This window comes from Notechis scutatus, chromosome 1, assembly GCF_049901735.1.
Source record: "Notechis scutatus isolate UNSWTSFEM ecotype Mainland chromosome 1, rNotScu1.2, whole genome shotgun sequence".
Lineage (NCBI taxonomy): Eukaryota > Metazoa > Chordata > Lepidosauria > Squamata > Elapidae > Notechis > Notechis scutatus.
Window position 1 is genome coordinate 323205357 of NC_142009.1, and position 27873 is coordinate 323233229.

General features: G+C 42.3%; 1 protein-coding gene across 1 annotated transcript; it reads left to right on the plus strand.

The window, feature by feature from the left end:
• Nucleotides 1-209: 209 nt before the first annotated feature.
• IL12RB1 (interleukin 12 receptor subunit beta 1) lies at nt 210-27847 on the plus strand. Its single transcript, XM_087952535.1, has 15 exons — nt 210-443; nt 1124-1253; nt 4134-4306; nt 7536-7681; nt 10824-10863; nt 13736-13849; nt 14022-14104; nt 15650-15875; nt 17714-17866; nt 18793-18888; nt 22290-22445; nt 22620-22763; nt 22847-22943; nt 24694-24778; nt 25976-27847. Exons 1-15 carry the CDS (start codon nt 380-382, stop codon nt 26411-26413), a joined length of 2145 nt encoding a protein of 714 aa, XP_087808661.1. The 5' UTR covers nt 210-379; the 3' UTR covers nt 26414-27847.
• Nucleotides 27848-27873: the final 26 nt, after the last annotated feature.

The following is a 27873-nucleotide window of genomic DNA, read 5'->3' on the forward strand; positions in this document are numbered from 1 at the left end:
CGTTCTAGATCTCACACGTGTAGGTTTTCCTTGTGAGAAAGATGAAGCGGAGCTGTTCCTGCAAATTAGCTCGTACGCACAAACTACATAAAAGGCACACACAGATAGGTGGCACGCATGTGTTTGTGTGTGCTGCTGAGTCAATAGGTTCTGTGGTCAGCACTTTGTTGAAAGCAAAGTGAAAGAGAAAAACAGGATAGCATGTACAGCTTTCTTGAAAGTGCCTCGAGTGGAGACGCCCCTCCTGCTCAAATCAGGTGTACCTCCCTTCCACCAGGAGCAAGGAGCAAACTTCTCTGCAAGCTATGATAGACCCTGCAATATCCAGCACCTCTAGGAAGAGAAAAACACCCTTCGCTCAAGCTGGAAGAAACTGAAGATGGTACCAGTTGTTGTTGCAGTGCTGGCGATGGTGCGGTTGGCTGCATCAGAGCTCTTGAGCGGTAAGTTTATCTCATTTGCGGGAAGACCAGGAAGCGATAAAGCCAGCCATGCTGACACAAAAAAAACCATAGCTTCCTTCCATGCTTTCAAACGCTCTATCCTTAATCCGCCACCAGTTATGAAATAGAGGAAAACAGAACTACATATAAAGAAATACCTAAAATAAATTTAGAATCACTTTCTCATCTGCTTGGGAGTTTTCTTTAAAAAAAAAATTGTAGAGAGGAAGGAAGAAGGAGAATGCAACACCTTGATTTAAGTCTCGCCATCTTATTCATTTGTTTTTTGGCCTATCAATGTGGTCATCCATCTTAATCAAATAAATCTGGGCAGGTAACATGGCATAAACCCAAATACATAATCATAGAAACAGTAGAAATTTTAGTAAACTTTCTATTAATTTAGTAAAAATCTGTTTATAATATGAAGTTATGATTTCTGTTTGCTGTAGATATTACCTTTAACTTTAGCTCTCTTTAGGTCTTTGATGTGTGTTTGCATGTGTGTTAACATACTTTTAATTTGCATTTTTTGTGCATGTTGTTTGACAATTTGCCAAAGTGAGCTGTATTCTATGGGGAAAGCAGGATGGGGTTGCCCTAAATAATCAAACACCATACATTACTATTTCCTAATTCCAAGGTTTCCAGGAATATCATTCTTTGCCCTATATTTGCAGATCCCAGCAATTGTACTCCCCAAAATTTGATTTGCTACAAGCCCTGCTGTGAAGCAGCCTTCCTCTGTCTTATGAACTGCTCCTGGGAGGCTGGATGTAAAGAAGATGTCAACCATATCCTCCACTTAAGGTGAATGCTGACCCAAGCACGTTGATGCCTCTATTATAAAAATCTCTCTTTCTTTTTCCTTCATCCTGAGCCATTAAGTGGCTAGTTTGATTTGGTTTAGTGCAGTGATTGCTAACCTTTTCCACGTTGCGTGCCAAAGGCAGGGGTGGGATTCAAATTTTTAAACAACTGGTTCTGTGGGCGTGGCTTAGTTGGTAGGTGTGGCTTAGTGGTCATGTGACTGGGTGGACGCGGCTTGGTAGTCATGTTATTGGCTGGGCTTGGCCAACTCAACATCACTCACATCGAGGCATGCATCTCCTCGCCTGGCCTCTCATGACTGTGGGGATGCTGCAACAGTTGTAAGTGTGAAAAATGGTCATAAGTCACTTTTTTCAGTGCCATTGTAATTTTGAATGGTCACTCCACATAAACAAAGTACCAGCAAAGGAGGGGGGAAAAACTCCAGAGACAGGAAGTCTAGTCCTGCCAAGAATGTAATAAGGGTTAATGGAGAGGCAGTTTCTGGAAGCAACACCAGAATGTTTCCTTCCTGACTTCCTTACAGGATTAGGCCAGTCATTTCTTCTAACAACGGATTCTCTGAACTGCTTAGAATGTTAACAACCAGTTCTAGCGAATAAGTGCGAACCGGTAGAACTGGCCAAAGTGCACGCGCTTGCATGCTCACATGCCTGCACCCATGATGCAATGTGTGTGCAACTCCCACAGCCCTGTGCATGCTCATGAGACCCGCTGCACGTGCGCCTCTGTGCATGCACACACAACCCACACACTGCATGCCTCTGCGCATGCACACACGACCCCTGTATGCCTAATGCCTCTGCGCATGCGCACCTCCTCCCATGTATGCACGGCAGATACCTGACAATCAGCTGGCTGGCGGGGGGCTCACGCATGCGCAGTGGGGCTCTTCTGGGCAACCTCTCGCATGTCAGCAGAAGTGACTCTGCGTGCCACTTCTGGCACATGTGCCATAAGTTCGCCATCACGGGTTTAGTGTGTACATTGAAAAGGAATCTGATCTGCAGGGCACTGCTACACATCCTAGGAACAAATTCCCTACTTTAATTATGCCTTGTGTTATAAAAAATGTTTCTATTGCTCCTATACCAGTCTGTAACTCGCTGATCTTGGATTCTTAGGATGCGGGGGGCGGGGGGTATATTTCTTTATTCATGTTTTATATCTTTTATCTCACATCCCCTTTGACTTCTGAGGCTAAAGAGCCATAACTTTTAAGGCAGTGAAATGATGAGTACAGTACATTACCATCACTAACCTGTATTTAATTAATCCTCCCTGTTTAAAATTTTGTATTGGCTTACCAGACTACAAAATGCAAAGAAAATGTAAATGATGGGAAAGTAAGTGAGGAAAAAGGAGAAAGTGTGGGGTAGAAGAGGAAAAAGAAAAGAAAAAAAGACATTGATGTATTTAACTCATCTTTTATAACTGTTCTGCTTATTAATGTTTGGATGGCATAACACAGACAGATCAACTCTACAAAGCATCCATACAAAGTCATTTTAATTGGTTCATCAGGCATCCTGTCAACTCACATTTATGATGAGGTTCTTCTTAATGTCCAATCCTTTGCATGTCTGAATTGTGGTGTAGAAAGATAATAAAGTCTCAACCCCATGATTATTGACTGCATGGTATGGTGGGTTCAGGCAAGAGTGAGGGAACCTCCCTAACCCAACAAGAGTCAATTTAGTGACTAATCCAGATTACAGATGTGACCACATGACATGGACTGCATTTCCCAGGATGCCTTAACTACATTTACCATGATGCATTCCCTTAAGGGGACAGCTCTCAATTCCTAATTAGCTATCCCAAATCCCATTAACTCTAAACTGTCTGGACAGCACAATAACTACAACCAGAACTTTCACTTTGATCAGAAAGTGCAGCTGGTTTTCACATACTGGAATAGTGCAAAGGCCCTTTTTGTATTAAATAACCAGGAGTGGATTGGGAACATTTGGATGTTCGCTAATGGTTTCATATAGAACCTTAAAACTTACCTATCTGTATGACTGGTCTTTTTCAAGCACTCATTACAGCAACATGATGTTCTGGATGCCAGAAAGAAATTGGAGGGCTGAGAGTTGAAGATAGACTATTTCAAACTGAGAGCCAGTTTGGTTTGGTGCAGGGATCCCCAAACCCCAGGCCCTGGCCTCCTTGTGTGAGGGCGGGCAAGCACGCATGTGTGAAGCTCCCCTCGTATGAGTGGAGGTCACTTGCCCTCATGCATGAAATTCCATTGGCGTGATGCAATGTTTCTCAACCTTGGCAATGTTAAGATGTGTGGACTTGTATGCTGGAGCCAGATAATTCCAGGAGTTGAAGACTCTTAAAGTACTGACTGAAGAAAATATTTGTAGCTCTGGGTTGAACTGATGACATTACCTAGTTTGGTAATGAAACATCTGCAAGAAAACCACTAATGTGTGAGAGAGTTGAGAGCTGTTTGGAAACTGAAACAGTATTTGCTGTGTGAGCAAGGAGACAGCAAAGAGCCTGAGTGTGGCTTAGCTCAACTGTTCTGCACTAAAGCTGGCTGCTGCTGTGAAACTGAAACTCCTCTCCTCTGCTTCTGTTTTGCATTTGGAACAGATTTCTTTTCAGGTGGGGAGGGGGAGTAGAACTCCTTAGCATCAGAGTGTGTTAATAATAATATACACAATACTCTGAAGGTTATTTCAAAAAATCCTTCCTCAGTGAGAACCTAAAAGCCAAGAGGAACATACATGCCAAATTTTAAGTCTGTAGGCTTTGCAGTCTGGGGATTTTGTGAAGATGCATGAGTGGAATTTCGCTTTTATATATATATATATTAAACTTCTCCTTTCCCTTTCTCACCCACAGGGATCAAACAGAAGGGGAAATACAACCATTTGAGGCTGGAAACCAGACCCACTTTATTTTTAACACTGACACAGTCTATGCTCGAAGAAATTTTACTGTCTGGGTAGAAAGCATGCTGAGGGACGGTCCTTCTTGGATCTCAAAGAATCATACACTATTGATCAAGGAATCCAGTAAGTTAAAAGAAGCCAAAATGTTAACTTCTTACAGGATGAAGTATCTGTCATTACAGTGTTTCTCAACTGTGGCTGTGCTGTCCAGACAGTTTAGAGTTAATGGGATTTGGGATAGTTAGTTAGGAATTGTGAGCTGTCCCCTTAAGGGAATGCATCATGGTAAATGTAGTTAAGGTGTCCTGGGAAATGTAGTCCATGTCATGTGGTCACATCTGTAATCCGATTGGTCACTAAATTGACCCGTTGGGTTGGGGGAGGCTCCCTCACTCTTGCCTGAATCCACCATACCATGCAGCTGCTTCAATCATCATGGGGATGAGACTTTATTGTCTTTCTACACCATAATGCAGATATGCAAAGGATTGGACATTAAGAAGAACCTCCATCATAACTGTGAGTTGATAAGGATGCCTGATGAACCAGTAAAAAAGACTTTGAATGGATGCTTTGTGGAGTTGCTATGTCTGCTTTATACCCATCCAGAGCGTAATAAGCAGAACAGTGGCAGTTTAAAGATATGTGGACTTCAATGCCCAGAATTCCCCAGCCAGCCTTACTGGTTGCAGAATTCTGGGAGTTGAAGTCAACACATTGTTGGAAGAAATATCCTTCTGGGTTCAGTTCCAAGTGGGGAAAAAGACACTGGAAACATGGAGGCTGTTTGGAAAGATGGTTTAATGGTGGACAAGACCACATGGCATGGAGCTCTAAAGTGAAAAGGATGATCACATGCTTCAAGATCAGGGGTGGTATTCTAACAGTTCGGCATGGTTCTGCTGAGCCAGAAGCGCCAATGAGCAGTGGAGAACAAATTGGTTCTGACGCTTGGTTGTTGGGCCCATCCACCCCCCTGGGCTCTTATACTCACCTTTATCCAGGGGTGGGATTCTACCAGTTCGCACCTATTCGCTAGAACCGGTTGTTAACATTCTAAGCCAGGGGTCCCCAACCACTGGTCCGCGGACCGGTACCGGTCCGCGGAACAACTCCTATCGGGCGCGGCTTGCTGGGCGCCGCCATCTTTTTCATGAAAAAGTGCTTCCGGTGAGCTTTTCGGGTAAAGCTCACCGGAAGCACGCTTTCATCAAAAAGATGGCGGCGCCAGCGCTTTGAGCTTTTCGGGTAGAAAGCCATTTCTACCCAGAAAAGCTCATCGGAAGTGCTGGCGCCGCCATCTTTTTTTGATGAAAACGTGCTTCCAGTGAGGTCACCGGAAGCACTTTTTCATCAAAAAAAGATGGTGGCGCCCAGCTGATGCCGGTACCGGGCCACGGCACCCAGCTGATGCCGGTACCGGGCCACGGCGCCCAGCTGATGCCGGTACCGGGCCGCGGCGTCAAAAAGGTTGGGGATCACTGTTCTAAGCAGTTCGGAGAACCGGTTGTTAGAAGAAATTCCTGGCCTAATCCTGTAAGGAAGGCAGGAAGGAAACATTCTGGTGTTGCTTACAGAAACTGCCTCTCCGTTAACCCTTATTACATTCTTGGCAGGACTAGACTTCCTGTCTCAGGAATGTCTCTGGAGTTTTTTTCCCCTCCTTTGCTTGTACTTTGCTTGTGTGGAGTGACCATTCAAAGTTACAATGGCACTGAAAAAAGTGACTTATAATCTTTTTTCACTCTTATGACTGTTGCAGCATCTCCACAGTCATGAGAGGCCAGGGGAGGAGATGCATGCCTCGATGTGAGTGATGTTGAGTTGGCCATGCCCAGCCAATAGCATGACCACCAAGCCATGCCCACTACCTAACTCGCACCCACAGAACCGGTTGTTAAAAAATTTGAATCCCACCCCTGCCTTTATCCCTTGCTTTTGAAGCGCAGCTGCTTTGCGCAACACAGCAGATTGCCACGCGGCAGCTGCTGAAGTGACCGGGAAAGTGCAGGATTGCAGGAGGCGAGTCGGAAAGCCTCTGCGCCTGTGGAAAGTATACATTAGACATGTGCGTGTGTGCAAATTGTGCGCACGTGTGGAAAGTGTGCCCACCAAGCCACACCCACCGAACCAGTGGTAAAAATATTTTAAATGCACCACTGTTCAAGATGTTGGGTGAAGGAAAAGAAGGAAAAGGGCTGATATGCTGAGAGACCCTTAGTTTTATACCCTCTGTTGGGCTTTGAATTTGATCTTGTATTCTGATTGGTTGTCAGACTCCCATGGGGCCATGCAAGGGCAACTCTGTAGGCTGTCTTGAGTCCCAGGCTTGGTTGAGCCTGACTGGATGATGATGTAATGAAAGGGCTTTTGGGGCAATTCCTATTATAGCTCTACCTGGAGTAGATCTTTATTATGTAAAATAGGCTGGCCCAGGCAAGAGTAATGGCCCATTAGCAAGGGTAGGGCCTGAATTTCTGCCTTTTTGAGTATCTACTTTTATTTTTAGGTGAAATATTCTGCCTTTTTAATATTTCCTAGGATATTTCATTTTTCTAGGAGAGGGATGGGTGCTAACTTCCTACAACATCAAACACTGTCCTATTGTACTCTAATACTCCTGATTCTGCTCCTGGACATATTTTGAGACAAACATAAAGGGAAGATTTAGGTATTTTCTGGGTGCATATTGATTGCAAGGTTAAGGGATTTCAACTATTAGGGAAAGTTTGGAAATTCCATTTGTTAAGGAGTTGTTTAACAGGGAAGAACTGCTGTGGCTTGTGCATTCCTAAAACTGTTGCAAATCACACATCTCCAGCTTACCAGAAGACAAACTGTTGAGATGGTTCCCTATTCACTTTTTCAGCTTATCATGGGAAACACGGTTCCAAAGAAAGCAGCAACGTTTCCTTTCGTTTCCTTTCCTTTTCTAGGGATATCTAGGAGTTGAAAATAACTAGAATTCTGCTTCATTTTGGAACAGGGTTGTTTTTTTAAAAATCATAGGTAGAGAAGATTGTGGGTATTGTGAATGCCACATTACCAACACACACATTTTTGAATGCCAAGCTGAGACACAGCATCAGTGCAACCTTAGCCCATCAGGGGAAGCAAAAGACTGACTGGCTTTCTCAAAGGGTGATATTCATAATTGATATTCCTTAAGCCCCGCAATGAAAAAGATGGTGAAAATGAGGCAGATGAGCTCAACTAAACATCAAAAGAGATTATGGAAGGGGAGGGAAAAATTATTGTACAAAAATGAGTGAAGGGCCATACTATCTTGCATTTGCAGTCTTGCACATCTGTCTCTTATTCAGTAGCCTCAGCTGTTGCCTTTTCATTCCAGTAAAATTTAATCCACCATCAGCCAACTCCATCAGCATTTCTAGATCGAAAGGTATGCTGACCTTGAAATGGCCTGGATCCAGGACATGTCGTTCTACATTAAATGAAGTCAGGATGAGACAGTTCAACCATCTAAACTGGACACTGGTAAGTTGCATGTAAACCAGGGGTGGGATTCTACCAGTTCGCACCTATTCGCTAGAACCGGTTGTTAACATTCTAAGCAGTTTGGAGAACCGATTGTTAGAAGAAATTACTGGCCTAATCCTGTAAGGAAGGCAGGAAGGAAACATTCTGGTGTTGCTTACAGAAATTCCCTCTCTGTTAACCCTTATTACATTCTTGGCAGGACTAGAATTCCTGTCTCTGGAACTTCTCTGGACTTTTTTCCCCCCTCCTTTGCTGGTACTCTGCTTGGGTGGAGTGACCATTCAAAGTTACAATGGCACTGAAAAAAGTGACTTATGGCCATTTTTCACACTTACAACTGTTGCAGCATCCCCACAGTCATGAGAGGCCAGGCGAGGAGATATATGCCTTGATGTGAGTGATATTGAGTTGGCCACGCCCAGCCAGTAACATGACCACCAAGCCATGTCCACCCAGTCACATGACCACCCAGCCACACCTACCACCTAAGCCATGCCCACAGAACCGGTTGTTAAAATCACCCCTGATGTAAACCCTGGAAATGATGGCCATGTTTGATGATTTCCACCAAGATTCTCTACCTCGGCAGGCAAGACCTCCTAGATAACTATTCATTGCCCAGCTTTGGATTCATGACCTCTATTTTACCCGATGCTCTTAGTAGATTTTTCCACTTGAAAAGTTTGGGGAAATTTGGGAGTTGGGGTCCTACATCTTGAAAAGGCTTCAGACTGGAAGGTAAATCCAAAGCTGGAAGGTAAAGTTGTTTGGTTTAACTATTGAGAAGAATGAATAAAAATGCCCAGCAGTTAAACAATCATGACCATACTACCTCCCATACCCCTCCCATACTACCACCTCTTACAATACTAGACAACACAGTATCAACAGTAGAGACCTTCAAATTTCTAGGTTCTATTATAGCACATGACCTAAAATGGACACCTAACATCAAAAACGTCCTCAAAAAAGCACAACAAAGAATGTTCTTTCTGCACCAACTCAGAAAGCTCAAATTGCCCAAGAAGCTGCTGATCCAGTTCTACAGAGGAATTATTGAGTCTGTCATCTGCACCTCTATAACTGTCTGGTTTGGTTCTGCAACCCAACAGGACTGACACAGACTTCAGAGAGTAATTAGGACTGCAGAAAAAACAATTACTACCAATCTGCCTTCACTCGAGGACCTGTATACTGCACGAGTCAAAAAGAGGGCTGTGAAAATATTTACAGACCCCTCACATCCCGGACATCAACTGTTTCAACTCCTTCCCTCAAAACAAAGCTATAAAGCACTGCACACCAAAACAACTAGACACAACGACAATTTTTCCCCAGAACGTCATCACTCTGCTAAACGAATAATTCCCTCAACACTGTCCAACTATTTACAAAGTCTGCACTACTATTACTGTTAATCTTCTCATCATTCCTTATCACCCATCCCCTCCCACTTGTGACTGTATGACTGTAACTTTGTCATTTGTATCCTTACGATTTATATCGACTGTTTCCTAGTATGATTTGATTGCTTATTGCACCCTATGACTATTATTAAGTGTTGTACCAGATGATTCTTGATGAACGTATCTTTTCTTTTATGTACACTGAGAGCATTTGCACCAAGACAAATTCCTTGTGTGTCCAATCACACTTGGCCAATAAAAGAATGCTAATTCTAATTCAGTCAGACAAGAGTCACAAGGGCTTTGTGGAGATCAGGGGATTGCATTTATTGGAGCAACGATGAGATATATCACTGCTTCTCTCTACTTCAAAGAGACAATTGTTTAAAACTCACTACAGAGGAAATGAGAGAGAAAAAAGGAGATGAATTTAATCAGATAGGGAGATAGGCAGCTTATGTATATGTCTGTTGAGGTTGCTATCTGCATATTTTGAAACTCTCATCATAGAAGATTGCCAGAGAATGAAATTCTGCAGATAATAGGGTTCCCCCCACCCCGATTAAAGATCGTGGCATTTCCACAACCCCACCCTTTCGAATATACCCTCTTCTTGCTACCCTCAAACAGCTGTGTGAAATGTTATCCCTATGGAAAGACTTAGGAGCAGGAAGGTGCCTGGGTGACACATCGCCCCATGGCCAGCTGCTCTCCAGCTGTCGCAAAATAATTCCCTCCATCTTTACCCCACTCTGGGACTTCCGCTGAGATGAGATAATTCTTCCAAATATAACGACATCAAGAGATTATGGAGAGGGAAATACTTGGTGAATAATAAGGGCAGGAATGTTTAAAGAATGACAATCTTAGTGCAATTTGCAATGAAGCTACATTTAGTGCTTTTCTGGAGGCAACACATCACAGATGTAGAAGTTCCTAGGGTCCACAGACATTGTGACTATCACTGATATGTATGCATGCAATTCATTCATTTGTTCCTTTATTTGTTCATTCAATCAATCAATTTTGTACAGCCACACATCTTACTAAATGGATCTGGGCAGTGAACATTTTTTTTTTTAAATGATCAGAGCTTGGTTCATGATGCTATAATGCCTATTTCATTATTTAGTTTGTAATACCGTGTTTCCCTGAAAATAAGACCCTGTCTTATATATTTTTTTGCTACCCAAAAAAAGGCACCAGGTCTTATTTTGGGAGGATGTCATCCACTGACTAACCTCAGTGTCGCCCCCACCCACCTCCTTTTTGCTGTCAGAGGCCTTCAGGAACTTTTTCTGTGGTCAGCAAGGCTTTCCTGAAGGCCTCTGCAGCCGATAACAGAGCTCTGGATCGATCCTCTACAGCTCTATTAGCTGTAGCTGTAGCTCAATCAATAATGTTTTCATCCTGCTCAAGTTAGATCAGGGGTGTCCAACCTTGGCAACTTTAAGACTTGTGGACTTCAACTCCCAGAGTTCCTCAGCCAGCTTTGCTGGCTGAGGAACTCTGGGAGTTGAAGTCCACAAGTCTTAAAGTTGCCAAGGTTGGACACCCCTGAGTTAGATGATGAGTATAAACAAAAACACTTCAATGTAATTTATTTATTGGTCTTACCACATAAAACAACTCAGATTTTCTATTTTGTGTTTCTGAGAAGAATATGTTTCTTGCTTTAGTGGGTTTATCATCAGCCTTCTCCTCATTCTGAATATTATTTGGGTTGCTTTCAGGGAAACTGTAGCTCTGACGACACCACAAAGGGATTAATAGGTAGGTTGATTCCATTTCTAATTCAGACTTTTAAATTTTAATAATTGTGTGCTTTTGATAATAGCTTTGACTACCAAAGATATGGGTCTGGTTGGTGTGAAGAGGTCTTCCTTTGCCTTGGTCAACTAATTTTTAACAGGGTTTAATTGTTTTCGCCTCCTTAAATTTTTTATAACTTTACAATTTTTAAAATGTTAACTTTAACATTTAAATTTTATTTACTCTTTTGTCTTCTGATCTTTGATGTATTATTGTACACCTGCCAGAGTCCTTCTTTGAGGGATATGAGAAGTTCAGAAATGTGAAACATAAATGAATAAATGTACCATTTGTTGCTGAATTCTGTTTTAAAATAAGTGGCATTCACCCTCAAAGAACATGATGATGGATCTCTTGTGATTTATTGCAAAATTAAGTTCTTGCTGTAAATGAAGGCTTCTTAGAGGACATTGTGGAACCTAGGATATTAGACTAATAGAACCAAAATTATCATCCCATGCAACAAATCAGTAACGTCCATGACCTAGCTTGATGTAAATTGTGCCAACATGTCAACCCATTGCTGAGTCAACCTTGCGACATTAGGAAAGAGCCTTGGTGGCTCAATGGATAGAATGCAGTATTACAAGCTGGCTCTGCTCACTGCCAGGAGTTCGATCCTGACTAGTTCAAGGTTGACTCAGCCTTCCATCCTTCCGAGATTGATAAAATGAGGACTCAGATTGTTGGGGGCAATTTGCTGACTCTGTAAACTGCTTAGAGAGGGCTGTAAAGCACTGTGAAATGCTATATAAATCTAAGTGCTATTGCTATTTCTATTGCTAAAAAATATGTAGCTATTAATTTACTGTAATTATATACCCCTAAATTCTCAAAAAGTCTTCTGGTGATTTGTAGTATAACCAAGAAAATAAGAAATCCTATATATGTCATCATATCTGTAAACTATCTATTCACCTAGCAACCAATAAAGGCTAGACTTAGTAACATGTTAAAGTATTAACACTCTGTCACTGAAGTCATATTTTCTGCAGTCAAGTTTGATGCGGTTAACCTTGAGTTTGTATCTATTGTGTGCTCTTGTATTGTTATGGACTTTGGTCCAAGTAGGCCTTCTTTCTCCTACAGCCTGCTAAAATTTTAAGCATCTGGGAAAGGTAGATTGGCTTAAAATATAGAGGTACTAAGGAGAATGGAAGACGGGCCAAGTTCACATGTGGTGTGGTGAAGGGGCAGAACAATTTTTTTTTTAGTATTTTTAGTATTTATTTGATTTGTCAATCGCTTATAAGATACAGGTATAAGAATAAATATAGTTTTGAATACATGAGATAGATACTTATAAGAAAAATAAAAAACAATAGGACAGGGACGGTAGGCACGATTGGTGCACTTATGCACGTCCCCACAGGCCTCTTAGGAAGGGGTGAGGTCAATAGTAGACAGTCTAAGGTTAAAGTTTTTGGGGTTTGGGGAAGAAACCACAGAGTCAGGTAGACAGGATCCCCAACCTTTTGCGCCGCCCGGTTCCGGCATCAGCTGGGCCCGACCCGGTACTGGCGTCAACTGGGCGCCGCCATCTTTTATGACGAAAAGGCGCTCCGGTGACGTCACGGAAGCGCTGTTCGTCAAGAAAGATGGGGCGCCTGCTCCGTGAGCTTTTTCGGGTAGAAATGGCTTTCTCGAAAAGCTCACCGAGCCGGCGCCGCCTCTTTATGACAAGCGCTTCGGTGAGCTTTCTACCCGGAAAAGCTCACCGTAAGCGCTTTTACCAAAAAGATGGCGGCGCCCAGCAACCAGCGGCCCGGTAAGGCTTGTTCCGGCGGCAGTCCGCGGACCGGCGTTGGGACCCTGAGGTAGAGTATTCCAAACATTGACCACTCTGTTGCTGAAGTCGTATTTCCTGCAGTCAAGTTTGGTGCGGTTAACCTTGAGTTTGTATCTATTGTGTGCTCTTGTATTGTTATGATTAAAGCTGAAGTATTCATTTGCAGGTAGGACATTGCAATGTATGATTTTATATACTATATTTAGATCGGACCGGAGGCAGCGTAGTTCTAGGTTTTCTAGGACTAGAGTTTCAAGTCTGGTGGCATAAGGTATTCTGCAACGAGTAGAGGACTTTTTCAATTGTGTTAATATCAGATACAAGACAATTTGAGTACTTTGGAGAACTGGTAAATCCCACCTCTGACTGGCCCCGCCCCCACCTATTCTCTGCCTCCCAAATCCCAGCTGATCAGCTGGGTCTTCTTTTGTTGCCCTGCACAGGAGAACGGAATTGGAAAGCAGATTAGTGGGGTAGGGAAGGAATGGGATTTTGCAGTAAACTTCCTCTGGAGTGTGGTGGAAATGGGGATTTTACAGTATCCTTCCCCTGCCACGTCCACCAGGCCACGCCCACATAACCCGTAGTAAACAAAATTGAATACCACCCCTGCCGGGAGTCCTTATACTATCCCAGACAAGCACTCTCAACTCCAGGAGGCAAGCTGTTCCATGGATATCTCTGAATCAAATCCATGTGATAGATTGGGCTCGCTGCCAGCTTCATGCTTGAATAGCTAAATTCTGATCAGTTTATGATGAAGGATGTGGGATACAAAAGGAAGTAGTTCTATAGATCAGTGGGGGGGGGGGGGGGGGGGGGGGGGTTTGTTGTGCCGGGCGGTTGGTGGGTTATTTTTGGGGGTTTTTTCTCCTGTTCCACCTCCTTTTTTTTCAATGTGACCGCGCCCCCCACCCCGGGGGGAATTCTTCCGGGGGGGGTTTCCCCCCCGGGGGGGTGGTTTGGGCCTTGCTTAATAGCTACTATAGTCTTTGGGTCTGGAGACAATTGAAGACTGATCTATGTATCCTTGCTTTTGTCTAGTTGCCACATGTCACCTGGAAAAAAATATGCGTTATGAAGTGCAAGTTCGATATCGAACGGATCACTGGAGCAGCCACTGGAGCAGCTGGAGTGAAATCCTCTTTGTTCCTTGTGGTGAGATTTGTGTGTGTGTCTTTTGTCTTGTCAGAACAGCAGAACAGAACAGAATTCTTTATTGGCCAAGTGTGATTGGACACACAGAGAATTTGTCTCCGGTGTATAAAGGGCTTTGAGGAGAAATTAACAGTTTCCAGAGTCTAATAGATGCGTTATTTTTTTCTTCTAGAAATCCTCAGAAGTCCCACAGTAAATTATACTGTGGGGTCCCTAGGAAAGGAAGGCGAGAGGAACGTAACTTTGCAATGGGCGGTAAGGGGAAGGCTTTTATTCAGCCTTTGGGGCATCTGAGTCCATCATTCAAACATCCTCTGGCTCAAACAATCCACCGTCCATTTGGATTACCTGCATTTCAAACATTAAAAATATTGCTTCTTAAGCAGACAAGAAGACAAGAAAAACATGCAGTGCAATCATTCAAGCTCCCATCTTTAGATATGAAACTTATACAGGTAGTCCTTGACTTGTGACCATAATTGAGCCCCAGATTTCTGTTGCTAACTGAGATATTTGTTAATTTTGCCCCATTTTATGACCTTTCTTGCCACGGTTATTTAGCGAATCACTGCAATTATTAAGCTAGTAACATAGTTGTTAAGTGAATCTGGCTTCCCCATTGACTTGGCTGTCAGAATTCCACAAAAGGCAATCACATGACCCTGAGACACTCCAACCGCCATAAATATGAGTCAGTTTTCACTCATCTGAATATTGATCACAATGTTGCAACGGTTGTAAGTGTGAAAAATGGACATAAGTCACTTTTCTCAGTGCTGTTGTAAGTTCGAACAGTCACTAAATGAACTTTTAGTTGAGGACTATCTGTATCTTTGGGGCTGATTGGGTGTTCAGCTGGTGGTGATTGTTGGAGGGCAGAGGTAACATTTGCAAATAAACTCCTGGATTTCAGTTACCCATTATTTTAATTTGTTAAAGATGTCTATAGGGCCAATGTAAGGCCCAGAGTGTTTTTGTAAAAAAAAAAAAAACCAGAATCTGTCATTTTATTTTACAAGGTGATTACTTTTCTTAATTCAAGAATCTAAAAAAGAAGAGGATAAGTGGGTCAGGAGGCCTGACGCCAAGGTCTCTGTAGATCTTTTAGTGCTATCATGCAGACATCACCTAGCCTAGATTGGATAATGGTTTGAATGGTTTGAAACCACAGAATGCCCAAGAGGTCTCCCCCAGAAAAGAACGAAAGATAGAAAGGGAAGCATTAGCTGATGGCTTGGAAAATGCTTTCGATTCCCTCTTTTGTATTCTGTTTTTTAATTTTATTTTATTTTAAACAACAAACATAAACAAACACAAGACATACAACATTAAATAAAATTTTATTTCCATTATATAGTGTCAGTTGATATATATCTCTGGTGCACAATATCAACAGTCCTTCCATCCTGTTTTTATATTACAATTCATAATGTATAAAACTACTGTCTGCTTAGCATCATATTATTGTCAAATCATTATCAGACTGTATTTATAAATTCATCTCATCTTTTTTGAGCAGGAATCAACAGTTTTAAGCAGGAAGCCTAGTTTATGGTACCATTCATTTCCAAATAATCAAACGTAGAATATCATATTATAATCCTTTCCATAGTAATCGCTTATGTCATATCATTACATTATTTTATCTTAACTATTATGTTATGTTTATATTATATTATGTTATATTTCTCTAATTTCTTATCTAACCATTTGTAAAACAAGTCCCATATTTTGTAATATTCTTTTTCTTCTTGCTCTCTAATAGCAAATGTCAATCTACTCTCTTTTGTATTCCTGCAGAGACCCTCCGTGGAGCAAGGGGTGGTGAACTATACTCTGACTTTTGTCATGCTGGCCTGCAAGCCGTGTTCTTTTGGATTAGAAAAGTACAACATCACTGTACATAACACAACTTCGTACCACACTTCTCTTTCTGCAGCTGAATATAACATTTCGCTGGTAGCAATTAACCACGCAGGGCGTTCTCCAGCTTATTCCTTTAAGTTGCCACCAGAACAAAATGCAGGTTGGTATACAAAGAAATGGTCAGCCCCAGCCCAAGAGCAGTATAGAATAACCCAGCCAAAGTTCAATTTGTTATTTGTTCGCATGATACCGACAGAATCTTGCCAGACTAAACCTATCCCACAGGTAGTCCTCGACTTACCACCACAGTTGAGCCCCACATTTCTGCTGCTAAGTGAGGCAGTTGTTAAGTAAGTTTTGCCCCCAACCCCCCATTTACAACCTTTCTTGCCGGAGTTGTTAAGTGAATCACTGCATCATTGTTAAGTTAGTAATACGGTTGTTAAGTGAATCTGCATTCCCCATGGACTTTGCTTGCCAGAAGGTCACAAAAAGTGATCACATGACACTGCGGCCATCCTAAATGTGAATCAGTGGCCAACTCTCTGAATTTTGATCACATGACCATGAGGATGCGTCAATGCTTGGGAATGTAGGATAACAATCGCAGATCACTTTTTTCGGTGCCTTTGAAACTTTGAACAGTCACTAAATGAACTGTTGTAAATCAAAGACTACCTATACTCTAAACCTAATGGATACACCCTGGGAGATTCTATGGAGCAGCTATCCTAAATACCTTCCTCTTTCTTTGATTCAGCTCCAGGCTGTGTTGACTCTTCTCTCATCCTTTTCCTTGGGGTGTGATCCTCTCCTTTGTGGGAAACTGCTACTTCACTGTCATCCATCACAACACCTTCCCGTTTGTAGACATAATCCACCACAGCAGCCGTCTTCTAGTTTTATCTCATTTTATATGGGGACCCTCTTCCACCATCAATTGTTCCTTTATATTTTATGTGGTATAAACGTATAAAACAACCAACATAGTCCTAGAAAAATTTCTCTGCAGCATCGCTCCATCAGGTCACTCTCTGATTGCCATTGAACTGATGGCAACAATCACTAGAGAAAAGATGGGCCTATTGAAAGTCTGCTCCAGACATATGATGGTTTCTGAGAGCTTTTGGAGAAATTCCCAAGATCCTGGTGGACTGTTCACCAAGGCTTTCTGTTAGATCTGGAGGAGTGGGCGCAATAACGGAGACAAGGCATCGGGTAGTGACTCAACTCTTTAATAGTGACTTCAGAACAGAGCAAAACACTTGGGCAGCAGCAGCTCTTTTATAGAGCTGGCTGCTGCCGCAATAACCAATGGGAACGAGTTTAACCGCACTTAGTCTTTCAATTAGGGATGGCCGCTGTCAGCCAATCAGGTTAGCCGAAGGCAGCCAATCATGATCGCTTACTTGCGGACCAATCAGAACTGCAGGATTACGAGCCTGCAGTTGGAGCGAAGCTCGAAGAGTTTTTAATAATGAGTTTATTTAGTTAGTTCGTAACACTTTCGTTACCAGTTGGAACATCAGGGTGATGGCAACTTGGATAGGCTTGTTCTGAATGGCTTCCCTCTGTTTTACCAAGCCTGGTTTATTGAGGAGCTTCAGAAAATGAAATAGCAGGAGAGAGAGAGAGAGAGACCTAGAATCAAATTGGCAGAAGACAAAAAGTGAACTTGACTAATTAAGAGCTCAGGTTTGAGCATATTCCGTGGCAATGCCAATGGCATATTGTAAATATATATATATATAGTGTCTTTATTGCATTACAAGATTGTTGCCCCATGGCCCTTCTTATGTGAGATCTCAGAAAAAGTAAGGCACTCATCTGGCAGAGATGCTCCATGCAGAAGGCTTATTCATTGACCATGGTTGGTCTGGACAGTGTTGCCTATTCTTAACAACTTTAAGAATGTGTAGACTTCAACTCCCAGAATTCTCCAGTTACCTCTAGATAGCCTGAATGTTAATTTCTAATGCTATGATTCTACTGTCCTAGGTCCCAGTTTTCTGAATGTCAGTCTGTCTGGAAGGCATTACACTCTGGAGTGGAAAGTGGATGAGGCTCACTTTTGCTTTGAAGCTGAGCCTCTTGGAGAAACCTTGCCTAAGAAAGACTGCATGAAACCTGATGCTACTTACCTGCTTACAGGTAAAACTGAAACCTCTTCCTAAGGCCCTCCCAGGTTCCTCCACTAGAATATCACTCTTTCCATCCGAGAAACTTTCTAAGTGGCATAGCTTGCTTGGCAGAAGCAGCAGGATCAAAAGAAAGTGGGTCCTCCTTTGTTGCTGTATCGCTTACTAATTTTATCTCCCCCAGATCAAGTGCGTCTCTAGCTGGAGCTACACTTGGGTTGGGAAGGAGTTTGAAAATGATGGTGTTTCACTGGAAGAGATTAGTGAATAGCTTTGACATTAATTTAAAACAATAAAACAGAGGCAGGAAGACTAACTGAAGTATACTATAAAATGGTTATTTTGCATGGTGCATCTGTCGATTCTTCTATGATGGCAGAATTTTGATATTTTGTCAATAGTGCCATCTTGGAATCATGAAAGAAAGCAAAAGTGGGACAGATAGTTCAATATAGGTTAAAGGAGGAAGCGGGTAGTAATTTCGTCCACCTGCTCCTTTCTCTATGCTTGGGTTCTTTACATCATAGTTGAATAGATTTTTAGACTTCAGAATCCTCTGAAGAAACTTGTGGAAAAGGCTTCAGTACAACTGGGATGAAGCACTTGTTTACAAAACATAGTCTTGATTTGCTTGGACCTCTGCAATGAAATTGTAGGGATGGTCATTGACTTCAAAAGGAAATTATAAAAATAGATGAAATGGGAAAATGGATACTATTAGCAAGAGCTAATTGAAATAGGGATTTATGGAGTCAATCTAGCTTGATACCAGATGCTGGAGAGAAAACAGTCTCTGGTGTTTATTGACTGGACCTTGAGAAACTTCAGCTAACTATGTTAGAAATATGATGCTGTGTAAGAGAAAGCTTTGGTCTGATCCAACAAGTCTCTTCGAAGGTTATGACTGTAAAACTTGTGATTTTTGCTCCTCAATTCTAGGGGAAATGGAATCCAACAGGTGCTATCGCTTTGCAGTATACAAATATGTTATAAAGTGGAAAACGGTTGGATATAGTTATCTTTTCCATAGAAATGGTGAGTATGTCACGCTGGCTTTCCGCCCCCGCTTATCCCATTAGTCAGAACCACCAATAGCCCCAAATAGTTACTTCATGTCTGGACAGTTTTTTAAAAAATATTTGCCTGCTTCATTCACAGAATTTTGCAATCCAGTTGATGTTGTCTTTTGATGATAAGCTACTTGAGCCTCTCCATTATCTCTTCTATCTTTGTACTTACCAGAAAAAGATAGATAAGGATAGAATAGTTGAACTTTTAAATTGGCAACCTTAACATTTCTGCCTCGAGCACCTTGAAGTTCTTCGATTCAACTCAACTTGCAATTTATGATTGCACAATCTTATCTTGCTAAACCCAGGCTTCCACTTGGTCCCACAACACTGTCCTCATCTCATCCCCAACCCAGGAGTGAAACCGCCTAGTCATTATTAAACAAACTGCTTAATGCAGTATGTTTCCTTTTAAGCTGACACTATCACTACAGCTTCAAACGTTTCCAGGCTGTAACACTTTGTCCCCCATTAGCCCTTTCTCACAACAGTGTTAAAGTGAATTACTTCAATCCTTGATTTGGCAGAATAATATGGTTCTCTTATTCTTTCCTCCTGCCCAATGTCACTAACCAGTTGGTGGGCGGGTGTGAGGACACTTCCAACAGCCCCTTAGCAGGACAGTCTGGGGCAGGATATGGGGATGGAGCCTTTAGCCACCTTTCAAGTTGCTGGAACAATAGACCGTTGGTATGGAGAGTTGCTCTGCAACAGTAACCTTACACTTAGGCAATTTCTGAAGGTGGGAGCATTATTGATCTTCTGAAAGACTGGTGGACCTTGTCTACAAATAGCACAGGCAACAGATCAGTGGGGTGGAGGAAAGGGTGCAGGGTAATGTTGGAGGGGTATTCATGGTGCATTGAGAAGTCCATCAAGCTTCACCCCAGCTATCTTTCACCCTTATTGAGTTATTCTCCAAAGCATCAGAGGGAAGGACAAGAAGTCCTGGGTGGAAGCTGCTTAAATAGAGGATCCAACCAAGAAGTAAGGAGAAATTTTCTGACAGTGAGAATAATTAATCAGTGGGGTTGTGGGTGCTCCATCACTGGAGGTTTTCAGAAATAAACTGGACAACCATGGGACTGGGATGGTATAAGGCTTGTGTCTTGAGCACGGGGTTGGAGATAAGACCTCCAAGGTCCCTTCCAGCCTTATGACTCTGTGAATCACTCTTCTAACCTGCTGGAGTCTTCTAGAGAGGTTTTACCAGTCTTCCCTTCAGCTTAATATGGGAGACTCTTGTTAGTTTCACCCCCAACTCCCAAATATTCCAAATCAAGAAGGATTGCAAGGGAATGGCTGTGCTGGCAGCAAGTGGCCAGAGCTAGCAGCATCCAGAATTAACCCAACGGACCTACCCCCAAGTGAGCAGAAGCAGTAGGAAACTTTTGATTCATTAATTTGAGCCAGAACCAGCAATTCAAGTTTTCTAGCCAAATGCAAATTTAGGTTGCTTCTATGGAGTCCTGGGGGTGAGACAGAGGCTGCATCTCATGCCTCAAACATAGATAATAGAGCAAGGGCCAGTCCCCAACCCCTGGGCTGTAGCCCACTACCAGACCATGCTCTGTTCGGAATTGGGCCATATGAGTGGCTGTCTGGAACATGCACAGCTCAACTTGTGTGAGTGGTGGGCCGGTGGACAATCTACATGCATGCATGCTGGCCTGCCGCTCTCCAGCCCACCACTCATGTAAGGGCTTCATGTGTGCTTGCATGGTCGAGTTCCCTCCTCCCCACCCCCCAGTCAGACCCCCCAAAACTGGGGACTGCTGTAATAGAGCATCTCAGACCTGTGGTTAGCAGGTCATGTGGAAAACCCAAATATCTTGAAAATACTGTAAGGTGGCCTGTTATAGGGCTTCATCAAAGATGGCTAAACAGAGAAATGCGTGAGTATTGTCATAATCTACGCAGTGGTGGGATTCAATTTTTTTTTAACTACCGGTTCTGTGGGCGTGGCTTAGTGGGCGTGGCAGGGGAAGGATACTGTAAAATCTCCAATCAGAGGTGGTATTTTCCGGTTCTCCTAACTACTCAAAATTTCCACTACTGGCTCTCCAGAAATGGTCAGAACCTGCTGAATGCCACTTCTGTAACCTACAGCATTTCTCTGTACTTATCTAACTAAGAGAGCCAGTTTGGTATAATGATTGAGGTGCTGGCCTACAAACCAGGAGACTGGGAATTCTAGTCCTGTCTTAGGCCTAAAAGCCAGCTGGGGGACCTTGGGCCAATCACTCTCAGCTCAACCCACCTCACAGGGTTCTTGTTGAGGGGGAAAGAGGAGGAGGAAGGAGTATGTGTATTTACCACCATGAATTTACTTATAAAGTAATAAAGGCAGGATAAAAATCTAATTAATAAATTAAAAGAATATGCTACTTCTATGGCAATATAAATTTATATTTTGCCTTGTTTAACTGCCAACAAATGGTTTCTATAGTTCAATGTTTAATACAGGTTATTCTCGACTTCCATCACTAAGCGATGCCGTCATTAAATGATTCGCACCTATTTTGCTGTAGTCGTTAAGCAATTGTTCAAAGAGTCACATGGTTGTTAAGCAAGTCTGGCTTCCCCCATTGACTTTGCTTGTTGGAAGATCCGTTGGATGGTCGCAAATGGAGATCATGTGACCCAGTACTCTGTCACTGTCCTAAATACATGCCAGTTGCCAAATGCCCAAATTTTGATTATGCAACAGTTTTGCAGACAAATTTTGATAATTGTGACAGTTATAAGTGTGAGGATCGGTCACAAAGAACATTTTTCAGGGCCATCATAATTTGAATTGTTGTTAAATGAATTATTGTGAGTCAAGGACTACCTGTATCTGGAAATTCACTATAATATTGGTTGTAATAATGCATGGAATGGAAGAAAGAAGGTAAGATTTTTCAGGAAAGAAGGAAGAATGATAGCTTCTATGAAGGCCAATGAAAAGGATTTTGGTCTTTCGGGAATAAACAAAGATCACCTAAACTAGGTTTTTCAAACTGGATTCCACAGAAGTCTAGAGTTTTGCAAGAACTTGATAAGCAGATACACACACAAAAGCTTCACTTCTGCGTAGCCAATTGTTCACCAGAGCTTCAACCAGGAGCTCTGAAATTCTTTTTTTTTTTTAACAGCTTCTACAGCCTGAGAACATTTCAAAACCTTGGCCCTGACTACCCTCCTCTGGTACCCTTCTCTGACTACCCTACCCTGGTCAAAAATGGACTGCAATTCATCCTTAGCTCTATATACGGGTTCTCAGGGAAGTGATGAGAGAACCTGGCCACCATCTCAAAGATGGAAGAAATCAATGGAATTTATGGTCTTCAAGAGACAATGATAACTGTCCTCTTTGGTCTGCAGCTTCTCTTGAAGATGCCATCCGTATAAATGTGACTAACCAAACTGCGAATTCGGCTGTCATCCAGTGGAAGCCTCCCAGAGCCCTCTCTGATTGCCCAGGTGTACTGAAGAAATATATCGTATGTTGTCAAAAGGAGCAATACGGTAACCTAACATGTGAGTACGGGATTCTGACCTTTGTGTCTTGGGTTCATGCAATTTGGAAGAGAAAGTCGGTGTCCTGGCAAAGTTCCCCACTGGAATTTGGGCCAAGGTCTTTGGTTGCTGCTGCCATGGTGCTGTGGAAAATGCCAACCAAAGGGCTCTGATTACTGTCTTGTTTTTGTTCAGATTATGACGTCAACGTGTCACAAACATGGTATACAATCCAGAACTTACAGCCTGATACTGTCTATCTTGTTGGCATCTGGGCCTCTACAGCAAATAGCAAAGACAACTGCAAAGCTTTTTATCGATTTCTAACCAAAGCTCCAGGTATAACTTCTCTTCCCCCTGAGTTCTCCATCTGAAATTTCAACAGTAGCAATAACTTCTTGTGTTTTTTTCTTCCTCTCTAGAGTCCAAGCCTCTACCTCTGGTGCTTAGCTTTCTATTTATGGGTATTTTTGGAGGCATCCTTGTTGTCATCATCATCTTCTACCTTGGCAAAAAAAGGTAAGTATGATGAAGCCATGCGCAATAACTATTTCAAGGGCAGGAGAGAAGTGCCTGCTTTAAGACACAGGAAGCTTAATCTATAGACTGGCCGATGACAAAGGGAGAGCATACAGGTAGACCTCAACTTACAATAGTTTGTTTAGTGACCATTCAAAGTTACAAGCAGTGGTGCTATGCTACTGGTTCGGCCCGGTTTGAACCAGTAGTTTTAAAAAAGCCTCCCACAATCAGCTAAGAGGAAGAAAAAAAAGGCTGAGAGGAGAAAAAAGAGAAAAGCGCAGGATCGGCCCTCCTACCCGCCCTTGCACTTTTCTCTTCTTTATACTCTCGGCTGATTGGCACTGCAGGTCTCAGCTGGTGTGTGGAAAGCTGCACGCGTGCGTTAGGTGTGTGCATGTTAGATTAGGGTTAGGGTTAGGTAGTGGAACAGGTAGGATGCCACTGCTGGTTACAAGGGTACTGAAAAAAGTGATTTATGGCCGTTTTTCACGCTTATGATCATGGCAGCATCCTCATGGTCACGTGATCAAAATTTGGACACTTGGCAACTGACTCAAATTTATGCTGGTTGCAAGTGTCCCGTGTGTGTGTGTGTGTGTGTGTGTGTGTGTGTGTGATGTAATCACTTTTTGCAACCCTCTGGCAAGCCAAGTCAATGGGGAAGCCAGATTCACTTCACAACTGTGTTACTTATTTAACAACTGTGGTGATTCACTTTACAACCATGACAAAAAGATCATAAAATGGGGCCAAAATTCACTTAACAACCAAATTTTCAGCTGAATTGTGATCGTAAGTGGAGGACCACTTGTACAACACATTTTATTACATTGACAATACTCTTTGCGTAGCATTCCAGTACCTGTTGTACAACAAAAAGATTCCCATTTTAATCAAATCTATTTTTGTTGATGAATATTAATTTGTAAACAGAATTGGATAGGCTAAATTACCTAAAGAATTGGTATTAGGACACATATAAAATTAACTCCTAAGCAGCTGTCGTGAGCAACTGTTACCTCCCTGGATAGTTGATTCCTAAGTCATCAGCTAATTAATCATCTGCTGTGTAGCTTCAGTGAGTTGATGCAGTAAAGCGGCTGAGAAGATGAGCTGGGGAATTGTCACTTGTTATCCAAGCTCTGATAGAAATTCTAGCAAAGCCATTGTCTTGTGTGCTGACAATAGCATTCCATATTTGTAATATGAGAGATCATGCTACTGGTCTTAACTTTCAGGACGATCAGATGCACTGAAGTTCAATGACCTACTTTGCACATAATGCCAAGTAATAATATTGTCTACTTTTAATTGGACAGGAGGGTTTAGCATTATAAGTGAAACTACTATGTCCCTATGTAGTATAGTTCTATAGCAGGGGTCCCCAACCCCCGGTCCACGGACCAGCACTGGGCCACAGCATACAAAAAAATGAGCCACAAAACAAGCAAAGTTTCATCTGCGGGATGCAGGCAGCACGCACAACCACTCCTCCTTTGGTCCATGGAAAAACCTCTCTCCACGGAACTGGTCTCTGGTGCCCAAAAGGTTGGGGGCCATTGTTCTATAGGACCTGGCTGTAGGTCATGGCTTAACCTCATTTGCAAATGCGTAAACTTTTTAAAATTGGATATATGCAAAAGAACCACATCTGTATCTTGAGCCTTTCCTGGCCTGCTAAGAGCTAAGCAACTTCTGCCGTCCCCCACTTCTGCTTCCCAAACCATTGTCCTAACATCTGTTCCAGAATGAAGAAATCTCTGTTCCCAGCATTGCCAGATCCTGCGAATACAGAAGCTGTGAAGTTCCACACCACAGCAAAAACGGGCCAGGTGAGCTTCAAGGGAAGATTTTTCTATTTTGATTTCTTCATTTATTGAATGAGGATCACTGCATGTTTTATCAGTAGGAGTAGGAGTAGCAGATCATCTCTTGATCACTGAAGACCTCTGTATTTGAGACAGAGAAGCTAAGAAAAAATACTTCTGTAGCTCACAGAACAGTATACAGGTAGTCCTCGACTTACAACTTATAAGAGATTTATAATCATTTTTCACACTTGTGACCATTGCAGCATCCCCATAGCCACGTGATTTACACTCGGACGCTTGACAAGTGGTTCATATTTATGACAGTTGCAGTGTCCTAGGGGCACGTGATACCTTTTTGCGACCTTCTCACAAGCAAAGTCAATGGGGAAGCCGGATTCACTTAACAACCGTATTACTAATTTAACAACTGCAGTGATTCACTTAACAAACACGGCAAAAAAAGTCATAAAATGGGGTACAAACTCACTTACCAAATTTCTCACTTAGCAACATAAATTTTGGGCTCTGTTGTTGTAAGTTGAGGACTACCTATAATATGGGAGAAGGGCATTTCTTTGAATATATCAAAAACACAGCTGTCAAATGGTTGACATTACAGCACTTTGGGTCTGCAGGATGAATCTTCCTTTGATGATCTTTCGTCCTGAAAGAGTATTGCTTTGGTCTAGACTTTGCTCTGCTCTTGCACACTGTAAATCAGTGTTTCTCAACCTTGCAACTTGAAGATGTGTAGATGTGTGGACTTCAACTCCCAGAATTCCTCAGCCAGCACTAATATGCAGCACACACAATTTGATATTGCAGGTTTCCTCCCAATTAAGTTAGAAAGACGACTTAACCCCTGCTAGCATTTCCAGATGGCGATTAGATCAGAATTGCCAATCAGAGCACACAATACTAAAGATGAGTAAACACGCTAATTTGGTAAAAACATGGTTCCTTAAGACCTGACCACCACTCATCTTAAAGCAGTTTAATACAGATCTGCAGGTCCTAGTCTCCCACATTATGCTTAATGATGTATTCATTTTTGACACATTGGTTTGTACAAACATATCTACTGTAGCTTGTAAATAATTTGTCTTACCCCAGCATGCAGACCTTCCCAATTGTCATTGATTCAATAAACTATGAATAAACAAACAATAGTTTGGAATGAATCCAACCCCAGACAGACATTTTCTTAATGTTTTTCAGGCCCAGGTAAAGTTGAATTTTATGGAACCAATGGAAGTAAACAGCACCATGGAACCATTGGTTGTAGAACCTTCATCTGACAAAGAGGAGCCAGTTACTGATACAACAATGAACTTCTTGGGATTTGTCAAAGGAACAGAAGAGGAACATTCTCCCAAGGAGGACGAGGTGGTCTGTGATGAAATCCTACTTTCTGAATATGAGGGGCAAAGATTTCTGAGTCCTGTGGAAGAATCTGAAGATTTTATAGGTGTCTCTCATGAAGAAAACACTTGTGATGGTCCCCACCTCTTACTGAACAATACTGAAGCTAGAGACCAAAATGGCATATGCATGTCCCAGGTTCCACTCTCCTTCAAACTGTTTGATAAACTGGTGGTGATTAAGAATGTAGGTGAAGGCTTTGACATTCCATGCAGTGATGGTACTTCAACCTAGAACTGTTTTTGAGCTTCTAGAAAATATCTTAATATCTTGCAGACAACAAATTTAAAAAAAAACACAAAATGGCAGACAGACAGCTTCTACAACCACTCTCTGAGGAAAGACACCATAGCTCAGAGGCACAGCATATTTTTCAAGAAGATAATATTTGTTGGATTGTCTTGAAGTAGTGCTGCATAGTTTCCTTTGCCTGAGATCTTGGATAGTTATTGCTAGGGTAGCTGGAAATCTGACAATAATGGAACACATAGACCATGTGGTAGAAATAGCTTCAGTGTATAGATTTCACTGGATTCAGTATCCAATATTGGACTCTTTTTCTAGTATTCTAGGCCACAAGGCTGGGAAAAACTATTCATCATGGGGGCATAACTTGAGGCCCCCTCCCTCAAATGATGCGTCCTGTAGAGTTCATTTTAAAGTTGCCACTGAATTGTACATGTTATATCATAAATGCGGAGTAACCCATTAACTGTATTTAATGAACTGAATTTCAATTTGGTTTGACTGAATTTAATAGCAATAGCACTTAGACTTATATGCCACTTCACAGTGCTTTACAGCCCTCTCTAAGTTTACAGAGTTAGCATATTGCCCCCAACAATCTAGGTCCTCGTTTTACCAATCTCGGAAGGATGGAAGGCTCAGTCAACCTTGAGCAGGTGAGGCTCGAACTGCCAAACTGCTGGCAGCGGGCAATCAGCAGGAGAAGCCTGCAGTACTGCATTCTAAGTACTGCGCCACAACAGCTCTCACATTTGGTTTGGTTTGGTTTAAGTTTGTTTTGGTCTGGCCCTGTCTTTGTCCCAGAAAATTTCTCAAATGCAATCCTTTCACACATCACCTGAAAATTGAGTGTAGTCTTCAGCTTTCAGAAGAAACCACACATTCCTGGCCTTTTAAACTCTGCAGAGCTATTTCTGTAGAAACTGCTAGTGAAGAAACACTATGAACCCGTAACATACAGAAAGTCCCTGCCTTCTACTGATATTCACTTGTCCCTCTTCCAAGCTTTGCAATTAATGTAGTTTTATTCCTACATTATCAGGGTGTCAGATCCACCGCTGCTCTGGTGTCCTGCGATTGTGCTGGGGGGAGGGGAGGGGGATGGATGAGCATGCTTCACATTTTCCGCTTCTGCTGTTCACTTGGGAATTAGGGAGGGGGGACTGTCTTCGGACATAGGACGGACTCCTTCCCAGCCCGTTTTCACCAGGTTCCAAGGCCATCATGCCCTGAATGTGAACTATTATCTGCCTAGTACCTCAGAGTTCTCAAAACATCTTCTTGACATGCTGGTAGACTAGTCTGGGGGGGAGGTTGGGATTGGGAAATGGAAAAAAATGCTTTGTGCTTTGCGCAGGGACTTCAGATTCCACCTGACTTTACTGCATCCAGTGACTCTCAATAAAAGTTCTTTTGATTCAACTCAGTGGATTCAAAGAGTCTTGCTT

Bases quoted from the DNA above. Each gene is read 5' to 3' on its own strand.
- IL12RB1 (XM_087952535.1), top strand. From the start codon at position 380: ATGGTACCAGTTGTTGTTGCAGTGCTGGCGATGGTGCGGTTGGCTGCA. The intron at 15,876-17,713 runs GTTGGTATACAA...CTACTGTCCTAG, and splicing joins GCCACCAGAACAAAATGCAG to GTCCCAGTTTTCTGAATGTC. The intron at 22,764-22,846 runs GTATAACTTCTC...CTTCCTCTCTAG, and splicing joins ATTTCTAACCAAAGCTCCAG to AGTCCAAGCCTCTACCTCTG.